The sequence below is a fragment of the Scleropages formosus genome, chromosome 3 (genome assembly GCF_900964775.1).
Source record: "Scleropages formosus chromosome 3, fSclFor1.1, whole genome shotgun sequence".
NCBI classification, from domain to species: domain Eukaryota; kingdom Metazoa; phylum Chordata; class Actinopteri; order Osteoglossiformes; family Osteoglossidae; genus Scleropages; species Scleropages formosus.
Genome location: NC_041808.1, coordinates 7729743 through 7751510, shown reverse-complemented (window position 1 = coordinate 7751510; position 21768 = coordinate 7729743). Strand labels below are relative to the sequence as shown.

At 42.0% G+C, this 21768-nt stretch overlaps 1 protein-coding gene across 1 annotated transcript in view; it reads right to left on the bottom strand.

Annotated features, from left to right (window-relative positions):
• Nucleotides 1-21768, bottom strand: part of akap6 (A kinase (PRKA) anchor protein 6) — a 140043-nt gene that overhangs the window by 49202 nt on the left and 69073 nt on the right. Inside the window, exons 8-9 of the mRNA XM_029250634.1 lie at nt 8623-8771; nt 5233-5353 (exon numbers count right to left, since the gene is read on the bottom strand). Of these exons, the coding sequence (XP_029106467.1) occupies nt 5233-5353; nt 8623-8771 (270 nt within the window). The remainder of the gene's footprint in view (nt 1-5232; nt 5354-8622; nt 8772-21768) is intronic.

The following is a 21768-nucleotide window of genomic DNA, read 5'->3' as shown; positions in this document are numbered from 1 at the left end:
ACCACCCCATCTTCACCCTCCAAAGCAAGCAAACAGCTCCCCTAAAGCACAAAGACTCACAGGAGGAGAATGGGGTGGAAAAAAAACTGTGTTTTTGCCATGGAACTGTGTGAAACTACACAGACATGTTCACAAATACATGCTTTCACATTCTTGCATGCACAAATAAAAATATTTCATACACACAGTTGACTCTACTCCCACCGATCTTCACGACACCTTATGGCCGCAATACGTTTCCACATATTATTTCAATCAACTGTCCCTCGCCTGCCAAGTGGCACAAATTGTTGCAAGCTGTCCAGGAAGACTTTTATTAACTGTAAGTTTTTTAGGGGGAAAAAAAAAAGGAAAAAAAAAAAAAAAACTTTTGTTTGCTTTTGGAAGTGAAACTCCGGTTGCCGTGGCAACGTGTCGCCAAGCACAGAAACACAGTGTGGCTTTTGTTTGTTGTCATCCTATTCAAAAAGTTTGAAGTGGCAAGAACACTTCAGAACTTAATTGGATCGTGGGGGGTGGGGTGTTCCAAGGCATCTGATTTATTTTGCATAAGCGCATGCAGTCATCAAAAATAATTGTACGCGTCTCAAAAAGAAAGAAAATGTACGTTAAGACAGCACCGTGCCTTTTAAACACACATGGACAACCAAGCAGAAAATTGTGTAAGTGCTGTTTTTTTGCCGAGCTGTTTTCTGTTTGCCCATGATCAGTTTGCTTGTCAGGAAACCCCAGGGAATGACAGAAAGGGAAACCACAGATGTAGAATAATTGGATTGGTTGCAGTAATTATTTGATAAGCATTACACTCTTCAGTCCAATATGGCCTTCTGAATGCATGTTGATGCCGATGTCATGGACAAGGCTGTCCACACATACATCGGATTCTCGCTACGGTGATGCCCTCATACACGACCGGGCTGTCCGGAGTCATCGGTTACAGCGGGATGTACGTTGAGAACCATAAAAATGTTGTTGTATAGTATTCCTCTTGCATCACTGTTTCGAGCATGCCTACACACATAAGCACACACAGTTACGACGCGCGCGGACGCCGACGTGCTCAGAAAACACACAAATGAACAGAATTATGCACCTGAACCAATTTCCAATTTAATGTCGACATAATTCGGGTAAGTTGATTCCCGGTGAAATGCCTGAATATTGACATCTTTCGGTTTAAAAAATGACATAAATTTCATATATACGTTTATTTAAATGTGTGTTTGCGTGTAGACAGCGTATTCATGTGCTGATGCCTCTACGCTGCGTATGAACATTATATTTATATTTATACATTCATATGACGCTTTTCTCCAAAGGGCTTTAAAATGTAAAGGCACCTGAAATTAGTGACTCATTTGTACAGCTGCTGTCGTTTTTACTGGAGCAATTCAGGATAGGTACCGTGCTAAAGGGTACAACAGCACATGACTGGATTGAAGCCCTGCCTCTAAGTCCAAAGGCAGCAGCTCTGAGCACCACACTACTAGCTGGGTGGTGCGAAAGGATGTGGGTTCAGTTGCCACTCAGTCTGTGTGGAGTTTGCATGTTCTCCCTGTGTTTGTGCGGGTTTGCTCTGGTTTCCTCCCATACTCTAAAGACCTGCTGTTCAGATTCCCCTATAGTGTGTGAGTGACAGAGAGAGTGTGTTTGTTCCACTGATGTATGGATGAGTGACCCAGTGGAAGTAGTGTATCTAGTGGTGTAAATCACCACGGTGAATGAGGTGCGCGGGCTGATAAACACTACACAGAGTTCACTGGAAGCTGCTTTAGAGAAAAGTGTCTGATAAGTAAATAAATGTAAATATAGCTGGCCCCTACTTATGCGTCCGTGTGTCAGACACGTTACACGTACACATAAGTCTCCGAATCAACGCCTGGTGAGTCCCATCGCACGGTGCGGTCGTTCTCCGGAAAACCGTACAGATTTGTTGCCATGCAAGACGACGCGCGGCATAACAGGTGGCACCAAATGCTGCAGGTGCGGTCCGGCAGAAAGACGGCTAGGAGCGCGTCGCCGTGCATGGACGTAATCTCTGCAGGCGTGGCCATCGTGGCATATTAAGAGATGGCCAGAAAGGGCCGGAGGTGAGCAGCGAGGTTGTACTGCCACCCAGTAACACTTTACCTTCATAATACACCGAAAGCCTTCGGTTCGCTCTTCTGTGTGTAACATGCGGCTCGCAATGGGCCTGTTCGGTGCCTTTGTGGCCATTGTGTGTGTGAGCAGACACAATCGAAAGGAATCGTGTCCTAAAAGCCATCACGTGGTGCGATCAGGACACGGAGCGTCTCGCGGAGTCTTACTTCATCGATGGCGTCACGCCGTGCGACCGCCGATGCTGCGAATCGCCGTGATTTTACCACGATCTTCAAATTTATCATAACGCCTTGTGACTTGTCTAGTTTAAATGTGTCGGTTTGTACGCGTCCGCGTGTTTGAATGTGCACGCGCGGGGCCGAGCGCTCGCGTGTCAATGCATCTGTGAGCAAGTGAGCGAGCGAGTGTCTTCGTGTGTGTGTGTGTGTGTGTGTGTGTGTGTGTGTGTGTGTGAGAGAGAGAGAGAGACTGAGCAACAGAAAGCAGAATAAGCATCACTGGTTGTCCGGGCTTCCTGCTGCTGCTGAGAGCCCCAAGGAACTGAATCTACACATGAAACACGACTGCTTAACTCCTGCAACATGAAGCAGCCATGCCTCTCAACCTCTGTGTGTGTGTGTGTGTGTGTGTCTGCAGACAACGCACAGCGACATTGTAACCCGGACTTGTCTTCTCTCGGGACAGAACTCCTATCTCCTGCTGATCCAGCCCAAAAGTTCACGACCCGTCATGGCAACTCATGGTGGCCGATTTGGTATCTTGGCGCAGCGTATCATATAATTTACTATGCTTTTCATCCAGTAAATGACAATCAACGATTCCAAAACTACAACTAGTGAAATACATCACTAGTTAAGGGTTACATAAATTCTATTCCTGCCTGAAAGCCTTAGACTGGACTATATAATGCCTTCAAACATTAACGTGTTATATTGTATCACAACATTCATGTGCTTATGCAAACTGGTTTTAAGGTGAATTAGAGTTCCGATTCTGAACCCTCACTATTTTGCCATAATATTTCCACTTAAAGAGCAGAAAGAGGTAGCGTACGGCGATAAGCATTCAAAGTGCCCTATGAAATATTCAGAGCTGTGAATATTGAGTTCTGATATTTCTGCCATTGTGCTTTATTGTACTGTATCTGTCTTACAACGATTGTCACCAATTTTATTGGCAGCATATATATGCCAGTGTTAAATACCTGACGGTACCAAGTATGAAATATACAGGCAAAGTAACGCACCGCTGCAAATCAAGCGGTTTTCCACCGAATGAGCAAATCTTGCGATGAATGTAAATAATCCCCTTTTGAACATAAATTTAAACAGGCCTTTCCCGATGCATCAGAACCGGGACCCACAAGAGATTCTGTTAATTAAGATCAAATCTTTTAATGCATGATTTATGAACAGCGGATGATGGGCACGCGCACTCTGATGGGAAAGCACACAATGTTCAAAAGGTATAAGGCATGCGGGGGGAAAAAAAAAAAAAAAACTCAATCGAAACTAAAATGTTCTTGAAGAGTAGTTTTATACCCATTGAAAGGAGAGGAGTACAAGAGGGAAGTGGGGCTTTGATCGAGGCACCAGATATGGGCAGATTAACTTTGATTTATTCAAGCCGTCACAAATCGCAGAGATGCAATCCAGCCGGAAGAAGTGACGTATCCTTCAGCGAAAATTCGGCAAATCGCCAGCGCAAACACCTGATGTTTTACGCCATGTATTCTCGCGGAATAACTATACAAAACCGAGAGTACGAACCGGAACCGTAAACATTTCGAGTGTAAGGCAAAAAAAAAAAAAAGTCATATTCATCCCTATGAGAGGAAAGAGGTAGCGGGTGGTCTTTAGAAGAATTTTTTTTTTTTAAGAAGTTAACTCCAAATTCTTCTAATTTTTTGATATTAGAAAGATTTATGCAGTTAAGCCGTGTTCACCGCATATTTCGCCGTGTCATAATCCATCTGTGAGTGATGAGACAGGTGCCTTTTCTTTTTCTTTTTTTTTTATAAAAGTATTCATACAAAAAGTCATTCAACAGCACACTTAAAGGGGAAAGAAATGGTTTGATATTTCTAAGTTAACTTAAAAAAATGACTAATGCTGAGGTCAATATGCAAGATGAGAGAGAAGATTAGTTTTGACCTTAACTGTGACCTTAGCAATTTGGAAATGAAAATGTGAGCGGAAGGGGAGGGGGGCGAAATAGCTGCGGATAGTTGTTTCTTGTCATTATGTTGTTTCCAGTTCTGAAGGTGGTTATTAATTTTATTTCTTTATGATTCACAATCTGCTCTTTTGAAATATGCCATATGCTCAAAGCAATTCAAGGATGACGAGTGTCAGATTCAGTACAATAAAAATAGCCTAAATGAGATTGATTTACTGCCTGCACGTCGCAGCCACCAGGGCTTCTCCTCAGCCATAATAAAATCCCCCAGCCTTCGCAAATAACATCCTGCCTGCCGAAGGACCTCCAAATTTCCCATTTTCAATCAATCCAATGTTAGCCAGATAAAAAAGATGTGTGTGGCGGGAGTATGGAGGAAAAATTGATAACAAACAAGCAGCGTAGTACATATTTATTAAGGGAGAAGGGAATGGAATCAATATTGCGGCCCCAAATCAGTTTGTTTTAATCATGAACAAACATATTGACTTAACGCAATATGGCCAGTTTTATCTATCACTAATAAAAATTCATTGAGACAAGGCACATATTGGGAATGCCGTAAAGCTGAGGAGGAAATCTCTCTCCGTCTCGGTCTCTTTCTGTCCCTTTTTTCCTCCTTCCCGTTTCTCAAGTACCAATATATATGTCTGAAGCTTCAAATCAAAACACATGCTGCTGCTTCCTTTTAACTTTTTTGCAGTCTTTTTTTTTTTTTTTATACAGAGTCTCCTTTTCTTTTTGTTCTTCACCACAGATCCCCTGTTTCTGTTTGAAATTACACCTAATGAAATGCGATAAAAGAAGCTTTCTGGCAATCAGGATGCGACGTGGGGATGGGTGGGTGCGGGGGGGGGGGGGGGGGGGCTGGGGGGTTTTTAATAGACCCTCTAATGTCCTCCGTGAGAGCAAAAGCCTTGTCTGGACTAATGGAGAGAACACGCCACTGACCTTGTTAAGGTGCTGCCGCTGCTCCTCCGACATCATGAGCTCGTGGCTGTCCATCACGATGGATTCCATGTCCAGCAGCCAATCCCACAGCTCCTGGTACTCGGATTCAAAGTCCACAAGGCTGCGGAGGGAAGAGCAAATCAATGTTCGGGGGGGGGGGAAAAAAAAAAAAAAAAAACTGAGGATTCAGCACGGATAACAGCGCTCACCCTCCTGGCCACTGTCATGCTAAACAACATCCCTTATAAGCCATACAGGAAAAGACCTGCCGATTCTTTATACAATGCAAGACTAAACTTCCTAATCCGGTCACGCCAACATTTCGTCCCAGCAGTGGACAAAAGTCATATGCAAACCCTTGTTAAAAGCTAAATCAAATTTATTTAGGTGATGCTTTTCTCCGGAATGACTTGTAATGATTTACCCATTTATACAGCTGGGTAATTTCTACTGGAATATTTCAGGGTAAATACCTTGCTCAAGGGTACTAAAACTGGAGGTGGGACTGGAATCTGCCACCTCTGAGTCCAGCAGCTCTAAGCACTACGCCCCTTGCACTGCTCCCTCAAATTACCCAGGACTCCGTGTTTGCGTCCCACCAACATTGGCCCGCAACAACAAAAATCCAAACAAAAAGGAGAGAAATTTTTCCACCCACACACATTAGTGTCAGGTTTTAATGTCAGCACCGTACTTGGCAACATCTTTTAAACATTAGCGCCAAATAGTTGTGAATTCATTTCATCCTGCCAGTTGTGACAGGTTATTGCCATTCCCCGCTTTGCATACAGTACAGCGGAACAAGCAATGCGGCAATAGAGCAAGCTGTTCCGCGGGAAAAACAACATGGATTACATTAAAAACATAACTATCAAAGAAGGAAAAATACCAGCGCCTACCTTTTTATTTCAATTCAGCGCAACAGCAAAATAAACTAAAGAATGGTGTTTTATTTATGTATAGCTTATGTCTTTTTTTTTTTTTTTTTTTTTTTTTATTTAAAGAACTCGCTTCCGTGTATTAGCCATTTTGAAGCAACATTGATCAAACCAAATGGTATTGGGGAAAGTATGAATATTTAAGTTGATTCGTAATACAAAAGACATTGATCACAACAAAATAAAGACATAAATATAAGAAAGAGTGCGATGCGTAAACTTAAGAAGCCGGTCCTGAGCTAGGTCTCGTTATGGCGTTGAAAATAACTATCGGAAACGAAACAGAAGTCTAAATTCCGGTATCCCCCTATATATCTTTCCACAGTTTTTACAGAAATTTGTTATTACGGTAACTATAAATTTTTGGGAAGAACGGAGTCAAGGCTCACAAATACGTGAAAAGGACGTGCAAAATAATAATGAGCCCGAATGTCACTCTCATTACGCATCATTATTAGTATAACTATCGTAACACGTAATAGGAATTAACGTTTTTCTTTTTCGCAAAACGTCTAATTCCTGCGTTTATGCACTTTACCGTCAAGCTACCTATTAGTGCGCAAAGCTAACATACGAAGCTGCGTATGCAAAGCTATATAGGACGCTTTGACTTTCTCGCAGTATCGCTAAGGCCGATCTGCTTAAATGATCATGATCCGTTTTGCAAATTGACATCTGTCAGATAACGTTCACGTCACGATTCCCAGGATGGGAGTTTTTCACCTGCTCCTACCGAGGCTCGCATGACATCTTTCATCTGCATAAGCTTATTGTGGGGCCGATAAAACCTGCCGCTACGCTGTTTCTTGTTCCGAGGCCCGAGCGAAAGAGGTGACACGCAGCGCTGAATGATGGCACGTAAATCCTGGGTGGCTTTCTGACACGCCATACATCTCATTATAGGGACCCTGCTATAGAAAGAGCTGCTTAATTTATACCGCTAATACCTATTCCTAACGTGTTAACCGACTTAACATCTTCTTTAAACACATCCCAAATGTAACTTTGAGAAAAGGTCTCTTTTCCTTTGTAACGCTGGAGCCTTTTGATTTCACCCCCTTGAATGGCATCAAGGCCGCGAGGTGTGCCGGAGTCGACAGGCTTGAGCAGCCGCGGCAGGCCGGCGAGGGCCAGACACCAACTATAGCGCTCGACAGCTCCTCCCCAAAGACATGTTTCCATGCAGAGGTAAGGGGCAAGGAGTCAAAACAATGAATCCCTGAGCAGGCAACGATCATTAAAATTCAAAGGGGATCATTATGGTTTTCCACAAAATAAATCATTAGAATGAGAGGCTTAAAAGGATTAAAGCAACGCTTGATTCAAAGCCAAGTGAGGGAGTCAAGTCCGGACTCCAGAGTTAAGGATGACTAGTGCGAGATGAGGATGGGGCCTTCGGGGGGGGGTAAGAGGAGTGGGGATCGGATAACCCATTGCAGGGTGGAAAAGGAGAAATACTAAGGCGAGTGTCAAATTATCCTTCAAGATCCAAGCACGTCCCAGTTAAAAAGTCGCTGGACATTTCAAGAGCGAAATTTAAATGTCTTCTATGCCCAACTAGTTTCAGAGAGTTGCAGTGCTGACACCTCCACTGACCGCAAGCACTGTACTGGGTCAGTAATGCAGACACAGAGTCAAAGAGCCTGGGTGGTGCGAGAGGACATGGGTTTGCATGTTCTCCCTGTCTCTGCATGAGTTTCCTCCAGGTGCTCTGGTTTCCTCCCACACTCCATAGACATGCTGTTCAGGTTCACCCATAGTGTGTGAGTGACAGAGAGAGAGAGAGAGAGAGAGAGAGAGAGAGAGAGAGAGAGAGAGAGAGAGAGAGAGTGTGTGTGCATGTTCCACTGATGTATGGATGAGTGACCCATTGTAAGTAGTGTATCTAGCAGTGTAAGTCACCGCGGTGAAAAAGGTGTGTGGGCTCATAACACTACATGGAGTTTGTTAGAAGGCGCTTTGGAGAAAGGTGTCTGCTAATTAAAAAAATGTAAGTGTAACACAGTGTGAGTTCTGTATCATCAGCAACAGAACTCCATTTATTTCCTAGCACCGACTACCTGGGTCTACTGCGTACAGTAGTGGGAATATTCAGAGGTGTGTGTGCTGAGTGGTTCTATATGTATGCTTCCTCTGTTATTCTGTGTAACAATTCTAAGTTTTTCCTTAATTTTGCCCATTTCACGTTAAAAGGGATTTTGTTTTCGCAGCTATGATTCAGATTCAGGATTCTGGATATGGATATAAGATTCAGGATATGCTAGTGGATCTGCTTTTGTTCGTAATAAGATTTCAGTAATAAGTAATAATATTAAGTATTAAGTAAGTAATATCATAAGGAATAAGTAATAATAAGATTTCAGTAACACAATGAGCTCTTCACTTCATTTTCAAATCACTGCAAATCATTCATCATCTATCTTCATCAAAAATGGTGTCATTTCAGCCATACCTGTTGCTTCCAATGGTGTTCACCTTTGACATCTGGGCAAACTCCTTCCTTCTTTTGGAGCCAGTGCTGTATTGCTGACTGTTGAGCTTTAGGTACATCTGGTCCAGCACATCCTGCTGGGCCTCACAGTGGCTTTGCTGGACCTCTCCCTAAAACACAACATATAGCCAACTTTCGTTTTGTGGCTGATATTGTTTATACATAATCATTCTTAGTAATAAAAATGGTGTATGGATGAGTGACCCAGTGTAAGTAGTGCATCTAGCAGTGTAAGTCACCTTGGTGAATAAAGTGTGTGGGCTGATAACACTACATAGAGCTCATTGGAAGTTACTTTGGAGAAAAGCGTCTGCTAAATAAATAAATGAAAAATGTAAATAATAATAATTATGTCAGCTTGATCTATTGCTGCACTGCTTACTGCAAAGTGGGGAATGACAGAATGGCAATTATTATTATTGTTATTGTGGTTGTTATTATTTACAAAATAAGTACATACACATCACAGGTCAAGTACCATTTGTCCATATTGTCAGATAACAGTGTCAGCAATAAAAGTGAAAAATGGACACACGCATGAAATTAATATAGTCGTATCAAAACACTAAATCAAGGAAAAAAGTTGAAAGAGCAGGTGAGTTATCTGCTCTTTCCATTTCCATTAAATACACATTTTTAAAATGTCGTAAGGTAACAACACATTTTAAAAATCAACGCTTTTCTGGTTTGCTTATGCAAGAATGCGAGAGAAAAATCTGTATTATAGCATTCAGAAATAAACCGGGGCTGGACAAAACCTGGCCGCGGCCACTTGACGACTCGAAATTTCCAATCGGAGCTTCTCACCTCACAAACCCGAACCGTCCGTGTAAAGTCTCTCGGTTGCTTCCGTTGGCCGCACCCGGTGCTCGACTTTACACGGACGGTTCGGGTTTGTGAAGCGCTCGTTTGCCACGTTTGCACGTTGCTTTCTTTCCTGGTTTCCTCGATAGCTATAAGTACAGTTCGCTTCTATTCGGCAACTTTTAATTTGTCACTATTTAATGCCTAATTATAGGAAAAGAAATGAACGTGTCCTCAAATCCATCCACCGCCATCCTTCATTCGGTCACTCCCTGAACCTTGCGCACCCCCGCATGCCACATAAATAGCGTATTATACAGCATTTCTCAATACGAATACATCATACTTAAATCACAGCGGGTCAGTCATAAATAATCTCCCGTGAACGTTATAAAAATAAACGCCACTACCTCTTATAATTTCATAAAGTCAAAAAAAAACAAAAAAAAAAAAGCCTGCCATCATCTTCCTGCATCTTGTCATTTTTTCCCCACTTCTGTATAAGCAGGCATCACTTGCGCTGCAGCGGAACCCTTCCTCCTGTATCGCGAATGCCCCCATAAAGGTCAAACAATTCCAGGAGCGCAAACAGCTCCTCAATCAAAGATTCCCTCAGTAATAAACAAGCAAATCAACAGAAAGAAGCATCTGCTTTTTCATCCCATTTATTGCGTCTGTGGCAAATACCGGGCCGCCGCCGCGTTCATTTGGAGGGAATAAAATGAACCTAACTAGGAGCTCCAGAAAATTAGCAGGGAAACGGTGTGGAATTCTCTCCCCCTCGGAGGAATTGGCTTTCATTTGCCTTCATTTCTCATTCCCCGTCCGTGGAGTGCGAGGAAGCCGTGTCAGGATCCTAATTACTCAATCCCACCGGTGCTGCTTACACACACCATGATGACTGGCGCACACTATAGACAGAAGCAATTTACTCGAGCCATCTTGAGCGCGAGGACAGTGGGGCTGCCGCTGTGTGCTGCTTTCATCTAATCGCCTCTTCAATCTATCTTCCTTAGGCGCTTTGTAATAACAATCAGCAAAATGTATTCATCCCCTTTAAAGATGTCCCGCTTTGTCCTTCCGAGCGAACGTGTATTTGTTTAATTTGTACTTCCTTAAATTTCACAAATTTACCGCTAATACATGCATGTGAATTTAGGATGAAATATGTATGAGGAATTATACAGCAACCAGTCTTTTTAAAGCTGTGTGTTTGAAGTAAGTGAACTGGACTAAATTGGAGCGACTAAGGTGATGTTCCTGTACGCCGGACATGGGTTCGCCAGGCGTTATTCAGGGAACCCACATATCGACACATAACTCCGCAGAACGTGGAATAATATGACATACAGCCATCAGCAAGGCAGTGTAATGCTTCCTCGTGAAGCTATTATCATTTCAGCTATTTCAATATTCTGTTTGGTGGACTAAGAGAGTAGCGTTGTTTTTTTAAATATGGATTATGACAAATAAATCTAGTTTAAAAAGTACCGTTTTTCCTGACTCCACATTTCACTGGTTATTGGAGTCAAGGGTATAAATGGTGGAGAATGGGATCTTTTTATATTTATCCAAGCATGCTGCATATTTGCATGACTCGGTAGCTCGAGGAGTGCTTAATTGTGAGGATGTCGTAAATAAACCAGCGTACGGCAAACTTACCGAAGAATAATGTCATGCGAACACTGAGAAATCCTGCAGGTCCCCTTAATAAAATGAAAGGCCTTTTTTTTTTTTTTCTTTTTTTTTTACCTGCATCCCCCTGTTGTGTTAATGGTCAACGTGAGGACACACTCAGGTGGCCAGAGTCTCAATAACCTTGTGCTTCCAGCTATTAGAAGCATCCAACGTGACCCATTTCTGCAAATAAAATCCTGTCACACGTGGCGTCAGGCATCGCCTAAAATGTTCATTGGAGAAAAAAAAAAAAATCAGCATGTGCACGGGTGGAAGGTTGGTTTCGATTCGCTTCTGCATTCCCCTCCACCCTGTTTAAGGTTCGGCGTATTCACATGCGCAGACGGGGGCTTCGGAGATGCGCATCCTGCATTCCTATTTCAAACAGAATCATTCAAACCTGTGCTCGCGATGTCAAAACACTGCGGTCTTTAAACTGCTAATGCACAGTGAAATCAATATAAATGTGGATCATTGGATGAATATTTACTTTCATGTCTAGAACAAGTCGACGATGAAGGGGACGAAAAAGGGCCTCGCAGGTGAAAATCTGCTGAATCGTGTAAAATTGGGCTTTTTTTTTTTTCCCCCCTTTTTGGCCCACGTGCCAGCTCCAATTTACAAGCTCTTGGAAAGTTCTTGAACCTGATGTCTCCAGGGTTCTGCAGACTAGTTGGACTGTCAGTCATCGTGCAGGCGAGACCGACGTTTTCCTCACCCGATCCCCTTTTTCTTCGCGTCGTGTGCCGCGTGTTTTAATTATTTTAAGGCTTCTTGCGTCAAACCAGAAGATAACAAAACATCAACACTTTACGCACGCTCAGACCCACATTTGCCCATTTCTTTGTGGAGTAACCCGCAGCGGAGGCACGACAGAGATGCCTCGCTGATATTTTGAAATGAAAGATACGCTCTAAGGAATCTTTATCCATCATACCAACGCATATATGCTGGGAACGATTACTATTCCAGTCCATTCACAAGTATCGGTTTCACATCTCCGAAATTTACTAGAAATAATAAAACAAACAACGCAATGAAGGTACTGAGGCCAAATAGTCCGAGCGCAATTAAAACTCGGGCAGCTCACAGTACGCGTCTGAGGAAGGAGCCGTGCGTACGGGGAGCCGGAGAAATCCCACAGGTGCCCCGCTCCCCACCTAAACCTGCATACAGATACTGGGTAAAACACAGTATTTCCATAGAGCGCTGTCTCTGCCGAACGTGACGCTCCGGTGGCAGACTAGATCAAATCCACATGCACGGTTTGATGGAACGCTCCTGCAAAGACTTCAAATCTGCAAAGACCACTTTCATCCTTGCGATCTGTACACAGTAGAACTAGTGAATTGCAGTGGCCGCGGTCTCTAATTGGGTCTTTATAAAATAGTCTTTTATGCTTAAAAAATGTTCAGCATATCATTTTAAAATGATAAATAATATTATGTAAACACAACTTTACAATTATAAGCATCTTTTTTTATCTAATAGTTTTTACCATGAATGTTTACCAGATCTATGGTATTACGTGTCTTAATATAACCTTCATAAATACCCTTGTCTTTTTGCCCAGTATGGAAAACTAAAATTGCTTTCCAATTTTCAAAAGGTTTATAAAAAAAAAAAAAAAAGAAGCTCAGATCTCACTAGCGTAGTCGACGATGTAAAACCACGTTCCTCCTTCCCTAATCAAATTCGGTAGCCTGGAATTGGTGGCTTGCTCAGATATGCGATGTGCCAGTTTCTCTCCTTTTGTTTGACTTTATCAGATGCCTACTAGTCCAGCTCCGGGGGAACATATGAGGTGAATGCAGGAGCACAGCGTGATTAAGAGCAGCCGCAGCCTTTTATGTGTGCCATATCAGAATGTGTTGCGAGGTCATGAGAAAAACAACAGCGACAGAGGATGCTCTGTTATGCAGACAGAATAGCATGAGCAAAGCGAATTCTCAAAAATCAAATTCCTGTATGTCTTTTATGCTTTTTAATTGCTAATCTAAATAAATGAATATGGTACATTTCACAGTAATGGACTGATGCAGACTCTGGGCGCTTTACAGTTGCAATATTGCAGTATTTACAATGATGATACATTATTTACACTTTGGGATGCAGTCAATACAAGACTGATTTAATGCGTGACTTGAAAGTAATTTTAAAAATGTCAAGAATTTCCAGCGAAAAGTCCGTTTGAGCGTCAGCGAAAATAAGAGAGATCCCAAGTAACAAAGATGTTGCTGCTGGGACTTGGAAACGAGGGCTTTTCATTTAAAAGCTTTCCCCGGCATTTTGACAAACAAATAAATGTGTACTGCACTGACCGTAGGTAACTAGTCAGTAGTTCAATAGGAAGGTCATGTAAAGTCACTGGTACGACATTAAAAAATGACAAAGCCTTGCTTGCGTAGGTTTCCTGTAGGCGCTGCGGCTTCACACCCAAGTCCAAAGACATTTGATTCGGGTGGATTTGTGTCTTGCTATTGTCAGTAATGTGTGTCTGTGTGTGGCTGCCCTGCAATGGACTGATGTCCCTTCCAGGGTGTACCCTACCCGGCCTAATGCCCTACACTTCCACCTTCCCTGCCCCTAAGCTTAAACAATTATGGATAGTGAGCGAGTGAATGAGTATTTATACCGTACAAAATAAAAATGTGTATGTATAAGCACATAATTGAGCCCAAATATGCTATTTACCATATATGCAACGGCTGCAAATAAGAGGAGAGAGACACCTCAAGGCAGGACTTCAGATATGTTCCTTGCTTCATCGGCTACCATTTGTTTTAAATCAAACCTGGGAGAAAAACTGTGTATTTTTTTTTGTTTTTTTTGCAGAATCAAAACAAATGTTTAATGCTCTATTTTTCTTTCTTCGGGAAAAAAAAAAAGTACAGGAGGAATTTTGCGGATGCCATACAAACAGGAAACGAGCTTCATCTGAACCAGCTGGGGACCGATATAAATTTATGGGAAGAAAAATATGCCTCTGGTGAGCACTATTTGAGATGGGTATGGCTGACGCGGTTTCCGAAGGCTCCTCTTAAACTGTATATTTAAGAAATGTGACATGATGCATGTTTTTTTTATTTCTTTATCATCTTCTTGGAATGCAGGGAGCATCGTTGCAGATTGAAAACTGTGGGGAGTCGTCCCCCCCGCCCCAGCCCTCGCTACTTGTGTTCAAAACACCCTGTACATGCGTTGGCTTGTTTGAAATTTCTCCCATCAGGGTAGTTCTGATGCTCTGTGGCTATATCAGACAGGTGGGGACGCATGCTCGGAAAATAAATTTCACTGGACCCGCGCGCGGTCTGTGAGAGAGGGAGCTGTAAGCAGTAGACAATTCATACACCGCATTTCACAAGTTCACACTCTCTCCAGAAGCCCTAAAACTCCCCAAACCGCCCTCAAGAGAGGCATACCAGTTTGAAATCTTAGAATAAGATAATCCAGTCCAGTACCATAAATCTGAAACCTTTTCCTGGGACAGGTAACGAGGGACTGTTTGTATTTTTGGTACGCGTCGAGAGTATTTCACTTTAACTCAATTCAATTTTAAACTTATATTTCAAAGGGTGATTCCAAGAGAGCAGAATCCTCCGAGGAGCCATTGGAAACATGAAACTCATTTTAAAACTATCACTTTTAAATCACCGGCTATAAACTCTGGCTGTAATACCTGGTATGGTCTCTTGACATGAACACGATTTTACTCGCAAAAATAACAACTATCATTGCTGTGCTTTGAGTGACGGAGCAGGAGTGCCATCCTTCCCGATGTATCGATAACCGCGGGAAAGCGTCCCTCTACGTGATTCATTCCGCTGGACTCTGTCTACATGGAGATGAAAAAGAAAAAAAAAATTCAAACAGCGTAAATTTACACTTTTTGTAACTGTGTTGAGTGAGGCTTCCGTTCTTGGTGTAATTTACACCGCTCGGACATGGATTCCTGTACTCAAGGGTATGCAAAGTCCGGTAGGGTACCTTTCGTAGGCTGCCGGTCCTCAGCAAATAGTTTTACGAACCAGAGATAAAAAAAGCATATTCCTATCTGTGTTATCGGGATTTACACCAGGGCTGGGACCATCCAGGATATGAAGAACACTGGTTTGCCAAGGAGCAAAACAGAGGTCAACTGATGAGTACGAGGAAGTGTCTCGAAGCCTATTCATCTTCGGGGGGGAATTGCAGGGAGGAACATTGTTACTTTTCTGGCCCTGGCGAGATGGAATTGTGGCAGGGGAGGCATCCGATGGCCTGGATTTGCCCCATCTTCAGTGATGGCCTGCATAATTCTCTCACAATTAGGTATGGGATTAAACATTCAGGAGAAATTACTTCTGTGGGAAGCGGCAGCCACGCCATCTAGGCTAAGCCAGGCAATTGAGATGTAATGACCCATGTAGAGCCCCTTACTGTGACTTGTTTCTCCATCTTCAGAAGAGCACGGCAATGAAATGAGGGGCAAAAATACCTTTGAACTTGACCTGTAGACCACGCTTATTTTCCTTTCCTCGAAATCTCCATGAGAGCAGAGCGAAAGATTGCGGGGACATATTCAGAAAGAGACACGAGGGGGGAACTTTTGGACAGGGATCACCGAGACATTGTCTAGAGCACTTTGAGGTCCTCGCTTGACCACAGCCGTGAGTCTCAGGTCGAGTCCATCGTGGTGCGTTGATGGACAAGGAAATAAGCCTGAAAGCCCCAACAGATGCTCTGTGCCTTTAAGAAATATCTGAGGGAGTTTGAAAGGTTTAGCTCCTGCAACATTTATCAGGGCGTGAAATTAGCAATTGCTAGGAGCCAAATTGCTGCTTCTTATTTAATTTTGTTGCTGAAAGGTGACATTTAATCGCTGATCCTTGCTTCCAAGAAGTCTAAACAGCCGCAGACACTCTGCTCCGGTGAGATGCCTGGTGCTGGTCTGTCTGGATGACATTCGGAGTAGGTTACTGAGGTGGGGGGTGGTATTGATTGTGTGATCATCTTCATTTTCAGTCGAACAACAACCCCCTGTAGCCCCTACCCAAAGCTTAATATTGCACTCTTTTGCACAGCTAAACTCAAGTAACCCTTTGAACAGGGAATGTGAGATGAAAACCGAACACAAAATTATTGAGTACACCATACGGTATGATACAAGCCCCGACCCCCCTGCCCAAACCCATTTCTGCTCGCAGTCTTTGAAATGAATCATGAAATTAAAACCGTTGTTTGAAAATTTTCACAGCATCCTGCTGCACCACCCTTTGTGGCACCTCAACAACTTCAATTCTGCAGCAAATTTCAAAAAGCAACGCCTACATCCAGCAAACAGCTTAGATGAAGATATTTTGAAAACCGAGCCAATTGCTTTAGGCAGGTGTTACATGAGAATCCATTAATAAAGGTAATTAACATTAGTCACCATTTTAATTAACATGCAAACTTTAATTAGGAAATAATTAAGTAACATAAAAAATCTGATCTTAATGCTAAATCAGAGAAAGCTGCTATCTCAGCCACCTCACCATGTCTCCTTTGAGCTCAGGAAAACTTAAATTAATGGCTTTTAGGTGTAGGATGAATAAAATATCGGGAGAAATATGTAAACAGGCACATGATCAGTCTCAGATATCTGGGTTTGTCTGAACTGCACATTTCTGTCTTGCTTGGATATCTCGCTGGACTGAATAGCTGAGCTCTAAATTTAAAGTTGGTTGCTTATCAGAAAAGTGGTTTTATTAAAAGCAATGCACATAGCTTACAGTTCTCTGCTTTATCCATTTACCCAGATGGATACTTTTTTTCCTAGGCATTAGGTATAGCAGCAGAAGGACTGTTGGTTCGGCTTCTTTATGTAGTACTATAGTACTGAGCAACTGTTTAACCCAAATAATAATAATAATAACAATAATAATAATAATAATGAGAAGAATAATAAGAAGATGATGATGATGATGAAGAAATTCAGGTTAAGTCAGTCTTTGGAATTTAACCAAAAACTTTGAGGTCTCAATGTCAATTCCTTAACCACATTAGTACACACTGTACTTTTTGCAGCCCCTTTCAGTGTGACTATATATTATATCAAGACCTAGTGATTTTCCACATTTCACTAGAAGCGTGTATAACATCTTACTTATTTGTATACTCTCAAGCTGCGTACATCCACAATGTTCTCCAAATACATTGTCACTGAATTATAGATAATTTTTGGTTAATTTCTGGAAACACAGAACCGAGAGAGGGAGAAAGTCTCCCCTTATACAGTATTCCAATGAAAGAGGCAGGGGTTTATATCCAGCTTTCATACTTTTATCATAAAGTAATAACACAATAGTCACTACAAGGGCAGTATGTTAAATTGCAACTGATAGGACTTGAATGAATGTGTCAAAAAGCAAGCTGGGTTTCAGTCACTCATTCTCACTCACTATCGATAACTGTTTATGCACTGGAGGGTTGCTGTGGCCCTGAGTTTATCCTGGAAGCACCGGTTGCAAGGCAAGGCTGGAAACTTCCTGGTCAGGTAGCAGCAGTACTCACTGCACCACCATACCACCCTGTATTTCATCATTCCTTAGCTTTAATAAAAATTAATTTAGTGTATCATGTATGCATTAGGTAACGCACTGTGACTCAATCCTGAGGTTGTGAATTATAAAAAATGCTGACCTGCAGGACCACAAGGCCTTCCCCTCATCATCACTTTTCCTCACTAGATCCAAGCTTTTTTGTGATAGCTGACTCTTCCATTTAGGAGAAATGCCATTACATGTAGCTGTAATGCCAGCTGTTGGCTGCGTCCAGCGTGGGGGTAGGACGCCAAGAGAGGCAAGACAACAGAGGGGGAAAAAAAGGCAGTGATATGGACCTTCTGAAACACTGTCGTGCTCTTCTTTGTAGCCACATGAGGAAAATTATTAGTAATAAGACAAAGAAGCAATTGTGAAGATTGATGCATAAAGCTGGAACATAACGTAAAGGGTCGACTTTACCATTTCATTAACAGTAGGACAACACTCCATAACGACTTGCAGTGACAAATGCCCAGTAACATTATATACACATTCCAGGTAAGTGCTTCAGGCCAAGTTAAATTCGATTTCTCTGCTCCATTGTATCTCTATTTATTATTTGTTGTATTTGTTCCAGCCGGCAGAAGCCACTGCTGTTAAAGCAGTATTGTTCCTACAGCTCAAGAGAGCCTAGGCTGAAATAAAATCTGTTAAGGGACTCGATGGTGTGAATAGGTGACGACTGCTTCCTTGGCAACAAAGACACATAGTCATTAGGAACGAGGCTTTTGCTAGCTTAACATCTCTGTAAAAACTAGATGCGTGCAGATGGTCCCCGACTTACGATGGGGTTACGTTCGGCGAAAGCCGTCGACGCATCGTAAGTCGAAAATATCGCAAGTCGAAAATGCATTTAATGCACTTAACCTACAGAACAGCATCGCCTAGCATACGTGCGATGGCAATTACGGGTTTGCTGCCTTCATGCCCGGTTTCTCCTCAAGAATAATTGCCCTCCTTCTTCCCACCAGTAGCAGGAGACACAGATGCGCATTTCTGTGACAATATGAATGCACAAAATACAACCGCAGACTGGGAGATGTGGATCGCCGCCGCTGCCCAGCATCACAATAGAGTATCACACCGCATATCGCTCGCCTGGGAAAAAAAATCGAAATTCAAAATTCGAAGTACAGTTTCTACCGAATGTCTATCATCAGCTCACCATCGTAAAGTCGAAAAAATTATAAGTCGTGTCATCGTAAGCCGAGGAGCATCTGCATTTACGCTTGTAAAACAAACAAAAAAACTTCCTCCATCAAACAAATGTTCTATGCAATGTTTTTTTGTGCTCCCATTCCTCCACACTGTATACCACAAGAAATATTTCAGAAACTAAAGCCAACAGCTAAAAATGTATATTTGTAGGTTATCGCCTACAAATGCATCAATGGAACTGCTCCCAGCTTTCTACAGGACTTGATTATTCCCTACATGCCAGCCAGACTGCTATGCTCTTCCACATCTGCCTGCTTGGTGGTCCCACGCACAAAAGGTAAAGCACGGAGGTTCTCGCTTTTAGCTCCGTTGTGGTGGAACGACCTCCCCCTCTCACTCAGAACTGCTGAATGTTTGCCCACATTTAAAAAGGCTCTTAAACTCATCTCTTCCGGACTCACTTAGCCTACGATTTCTTAAGTTCACGTAAAGTATAAATGTTCATGCCTGTAAGGTATACATGTTCATATCACGCTTGGATCAGTCCTTTTCACAGCTACTCCTGCAAGGTAATGTAAATGTTTATATGTGTCTCAACAAAGTTAGAGTACAGTGAAAACTAACTGTACTTGAGAATCACACGTTTTCGGATGCGTCCGTTTCTCCTAACGTAATGCACAAATTGTATTTTCTATTAGATGTACGTCACTTTGGAAAAAAGCGTCTGCTAAACGAATAAATGTAAATTTAAGTGTAAAAACAATATTGCATGAAGTACAACATATTGTATATTTAAATGGTAAAAAATACAAATATAGCTGTTAACAGCGTTAGGAATATTTTACCAAATCAATCCACTTTTCAGTTTTGCTGCTTATAGGGGCTATACTGATCATGCGCAGTAGGTAAATGTTTTTCGGAAGCAAATTTTTTTATGTGTTATAATAGCTGTAAAGGACTCAGAACACCCAACGTTGTACATGGTCTAAGCCCATACTCGTTTTCATAACGCACTCGCTCTTCGTGATACAACTGAATTATGAATTTTCGAGGATGCAAACATTTCCCCATTTGTTTCTTTATAATTACTTTTTTCCCTTTACCTATTTTCTAAAACTTCTACTTTTGCGGAGTTAGCGTGACCTGTATTTACATGCCCAGCCATTAGCTGGCAGTAAAATACATCAAACGAAGAAAGAGGGAGTCATTGTAATTCAATTCACTTCCACGGTGTTTACAGCTCTTTTGGGGTGTTTGGAAACAGGGTATTTCTTAAATTTGTCGCAATTAGTTTTCATTTTAATGTCTCGAAATAAAACTGTATTACTGAAGTGCTTATTTGCCCAATGTGAACCAAACCTGGCATACACGTTAAGACTTTTTATAATTTTCCAGTGCTTAGTCAAGATTCCATCAGTATGAAATGCAAAGCAATAAAGCAGCTTGAAGATACATTAGAATTAAGAGTCACAGCATAACGACTTCACTGGTGGCTTTCATAGGTCTTCTTCAGCTCCACAGAAAATTCTGAAAAAAAAAATTAAACTTCAGAAGTCAATCTTTTTTTTTTGGGCGGGGGGGGGGGGGTTGCACATCTTCATTTTTATTGGCAGTTTTCCTGCATTTTCCTTTTGTGGATTATTATATCTCAGCAGTCACAGTGCTGCTCAGCTGAGCTTCAGTGGCCATGGTAACCACGAACTTCCAGCTCCAATCAGTGTGGCCACTTGGATTTGCCTTCCCTAAAACTCTCGCCTTGCTACTTTGGTGTTGGTCACAAACAAGGTTGGCGAACAAGACTTCCATGGGTTAACTAGCTAAAGAAACTTTAACCTTTGCATTGACAGCAGCTAAACATCTGTGACATTGGGCTGCTGCGCCTCATTTCAACCAGTAAGCCTCCTTCAAAGTTCCTGTCAGGTAAATGACCTTGTATTTCATTAACTGATAATTAAATGGATTTATTCCACTAACGGTTTTAATTAAAATGCTAGAAATATTGATTACCCCTATCATCTCCACTCCCCCAGATGAAAAAAAGGTTTTAGGACTGTTTATTTAGAGAGGGGAGAGAATTAAATTAGATTGAATCTCTAAGAGACCTAAATAAGGCTTCTTACATTTCTGCTGCTCAAGCAGAAAAAAACGTTTAATTTTTTGATGTTTGATTAATTATTTTGAAATCCATTTTTGCTTACCTTGATATTTAATTAAAATGTCATTTTAAAACATAATTAAGTCTGTGAGTTTAATCCAGGGGGCCAAGGCTCTATCTTCAAATTGAAAGCTGCCAGAGGGTGGAGACTCTAGGCACCATCTACTCCTGGAAAGGTGTAGCTCTGGGTTCAGGTTGGGAAATCACACCCAGCTCATTTCTGGCAGAACCAAAGGAAGAGCCATCAGGCCTCTAGGATGCTGCTGCCGCCACTGCCGCCACATGGAGACGTGCATCTGCTGATGGTCAAACTAATTATGCATGAAATCGGATGTTATTTACGAGTGAATTCGGTGGAAGGGGCTTCTGTTGGACCTGGTGGACCTCTTGGAGGCGCCATGGCGAGACCCGTATCGATGGACGAAGCTGTTTCGTGGGACAAAGTGGATTTTCCCACATATTTCACACTGTAATATAAAACGCATGATGGTGATTGCTACGAAAGAACAACTGAAATATATGAAATTACAATAGTTTGCCTGTTGTAGTCGCATCCATATTCATTATCTTGCAGTTTTTCCAAAAGCAAAGACTATTTTTTCCCTGTCGTTTAGAAAAACAAGTTAAAAGAAATTAAAGATTTTTTCTTTTTTGCATTTCCAGAAATTATCCATCTTTCAAAATTGTGTAAGAAAGGCAATGTAGCTGCTTCAGTGCTTTACAATTCAGCTGCATATTTTTTTCTTA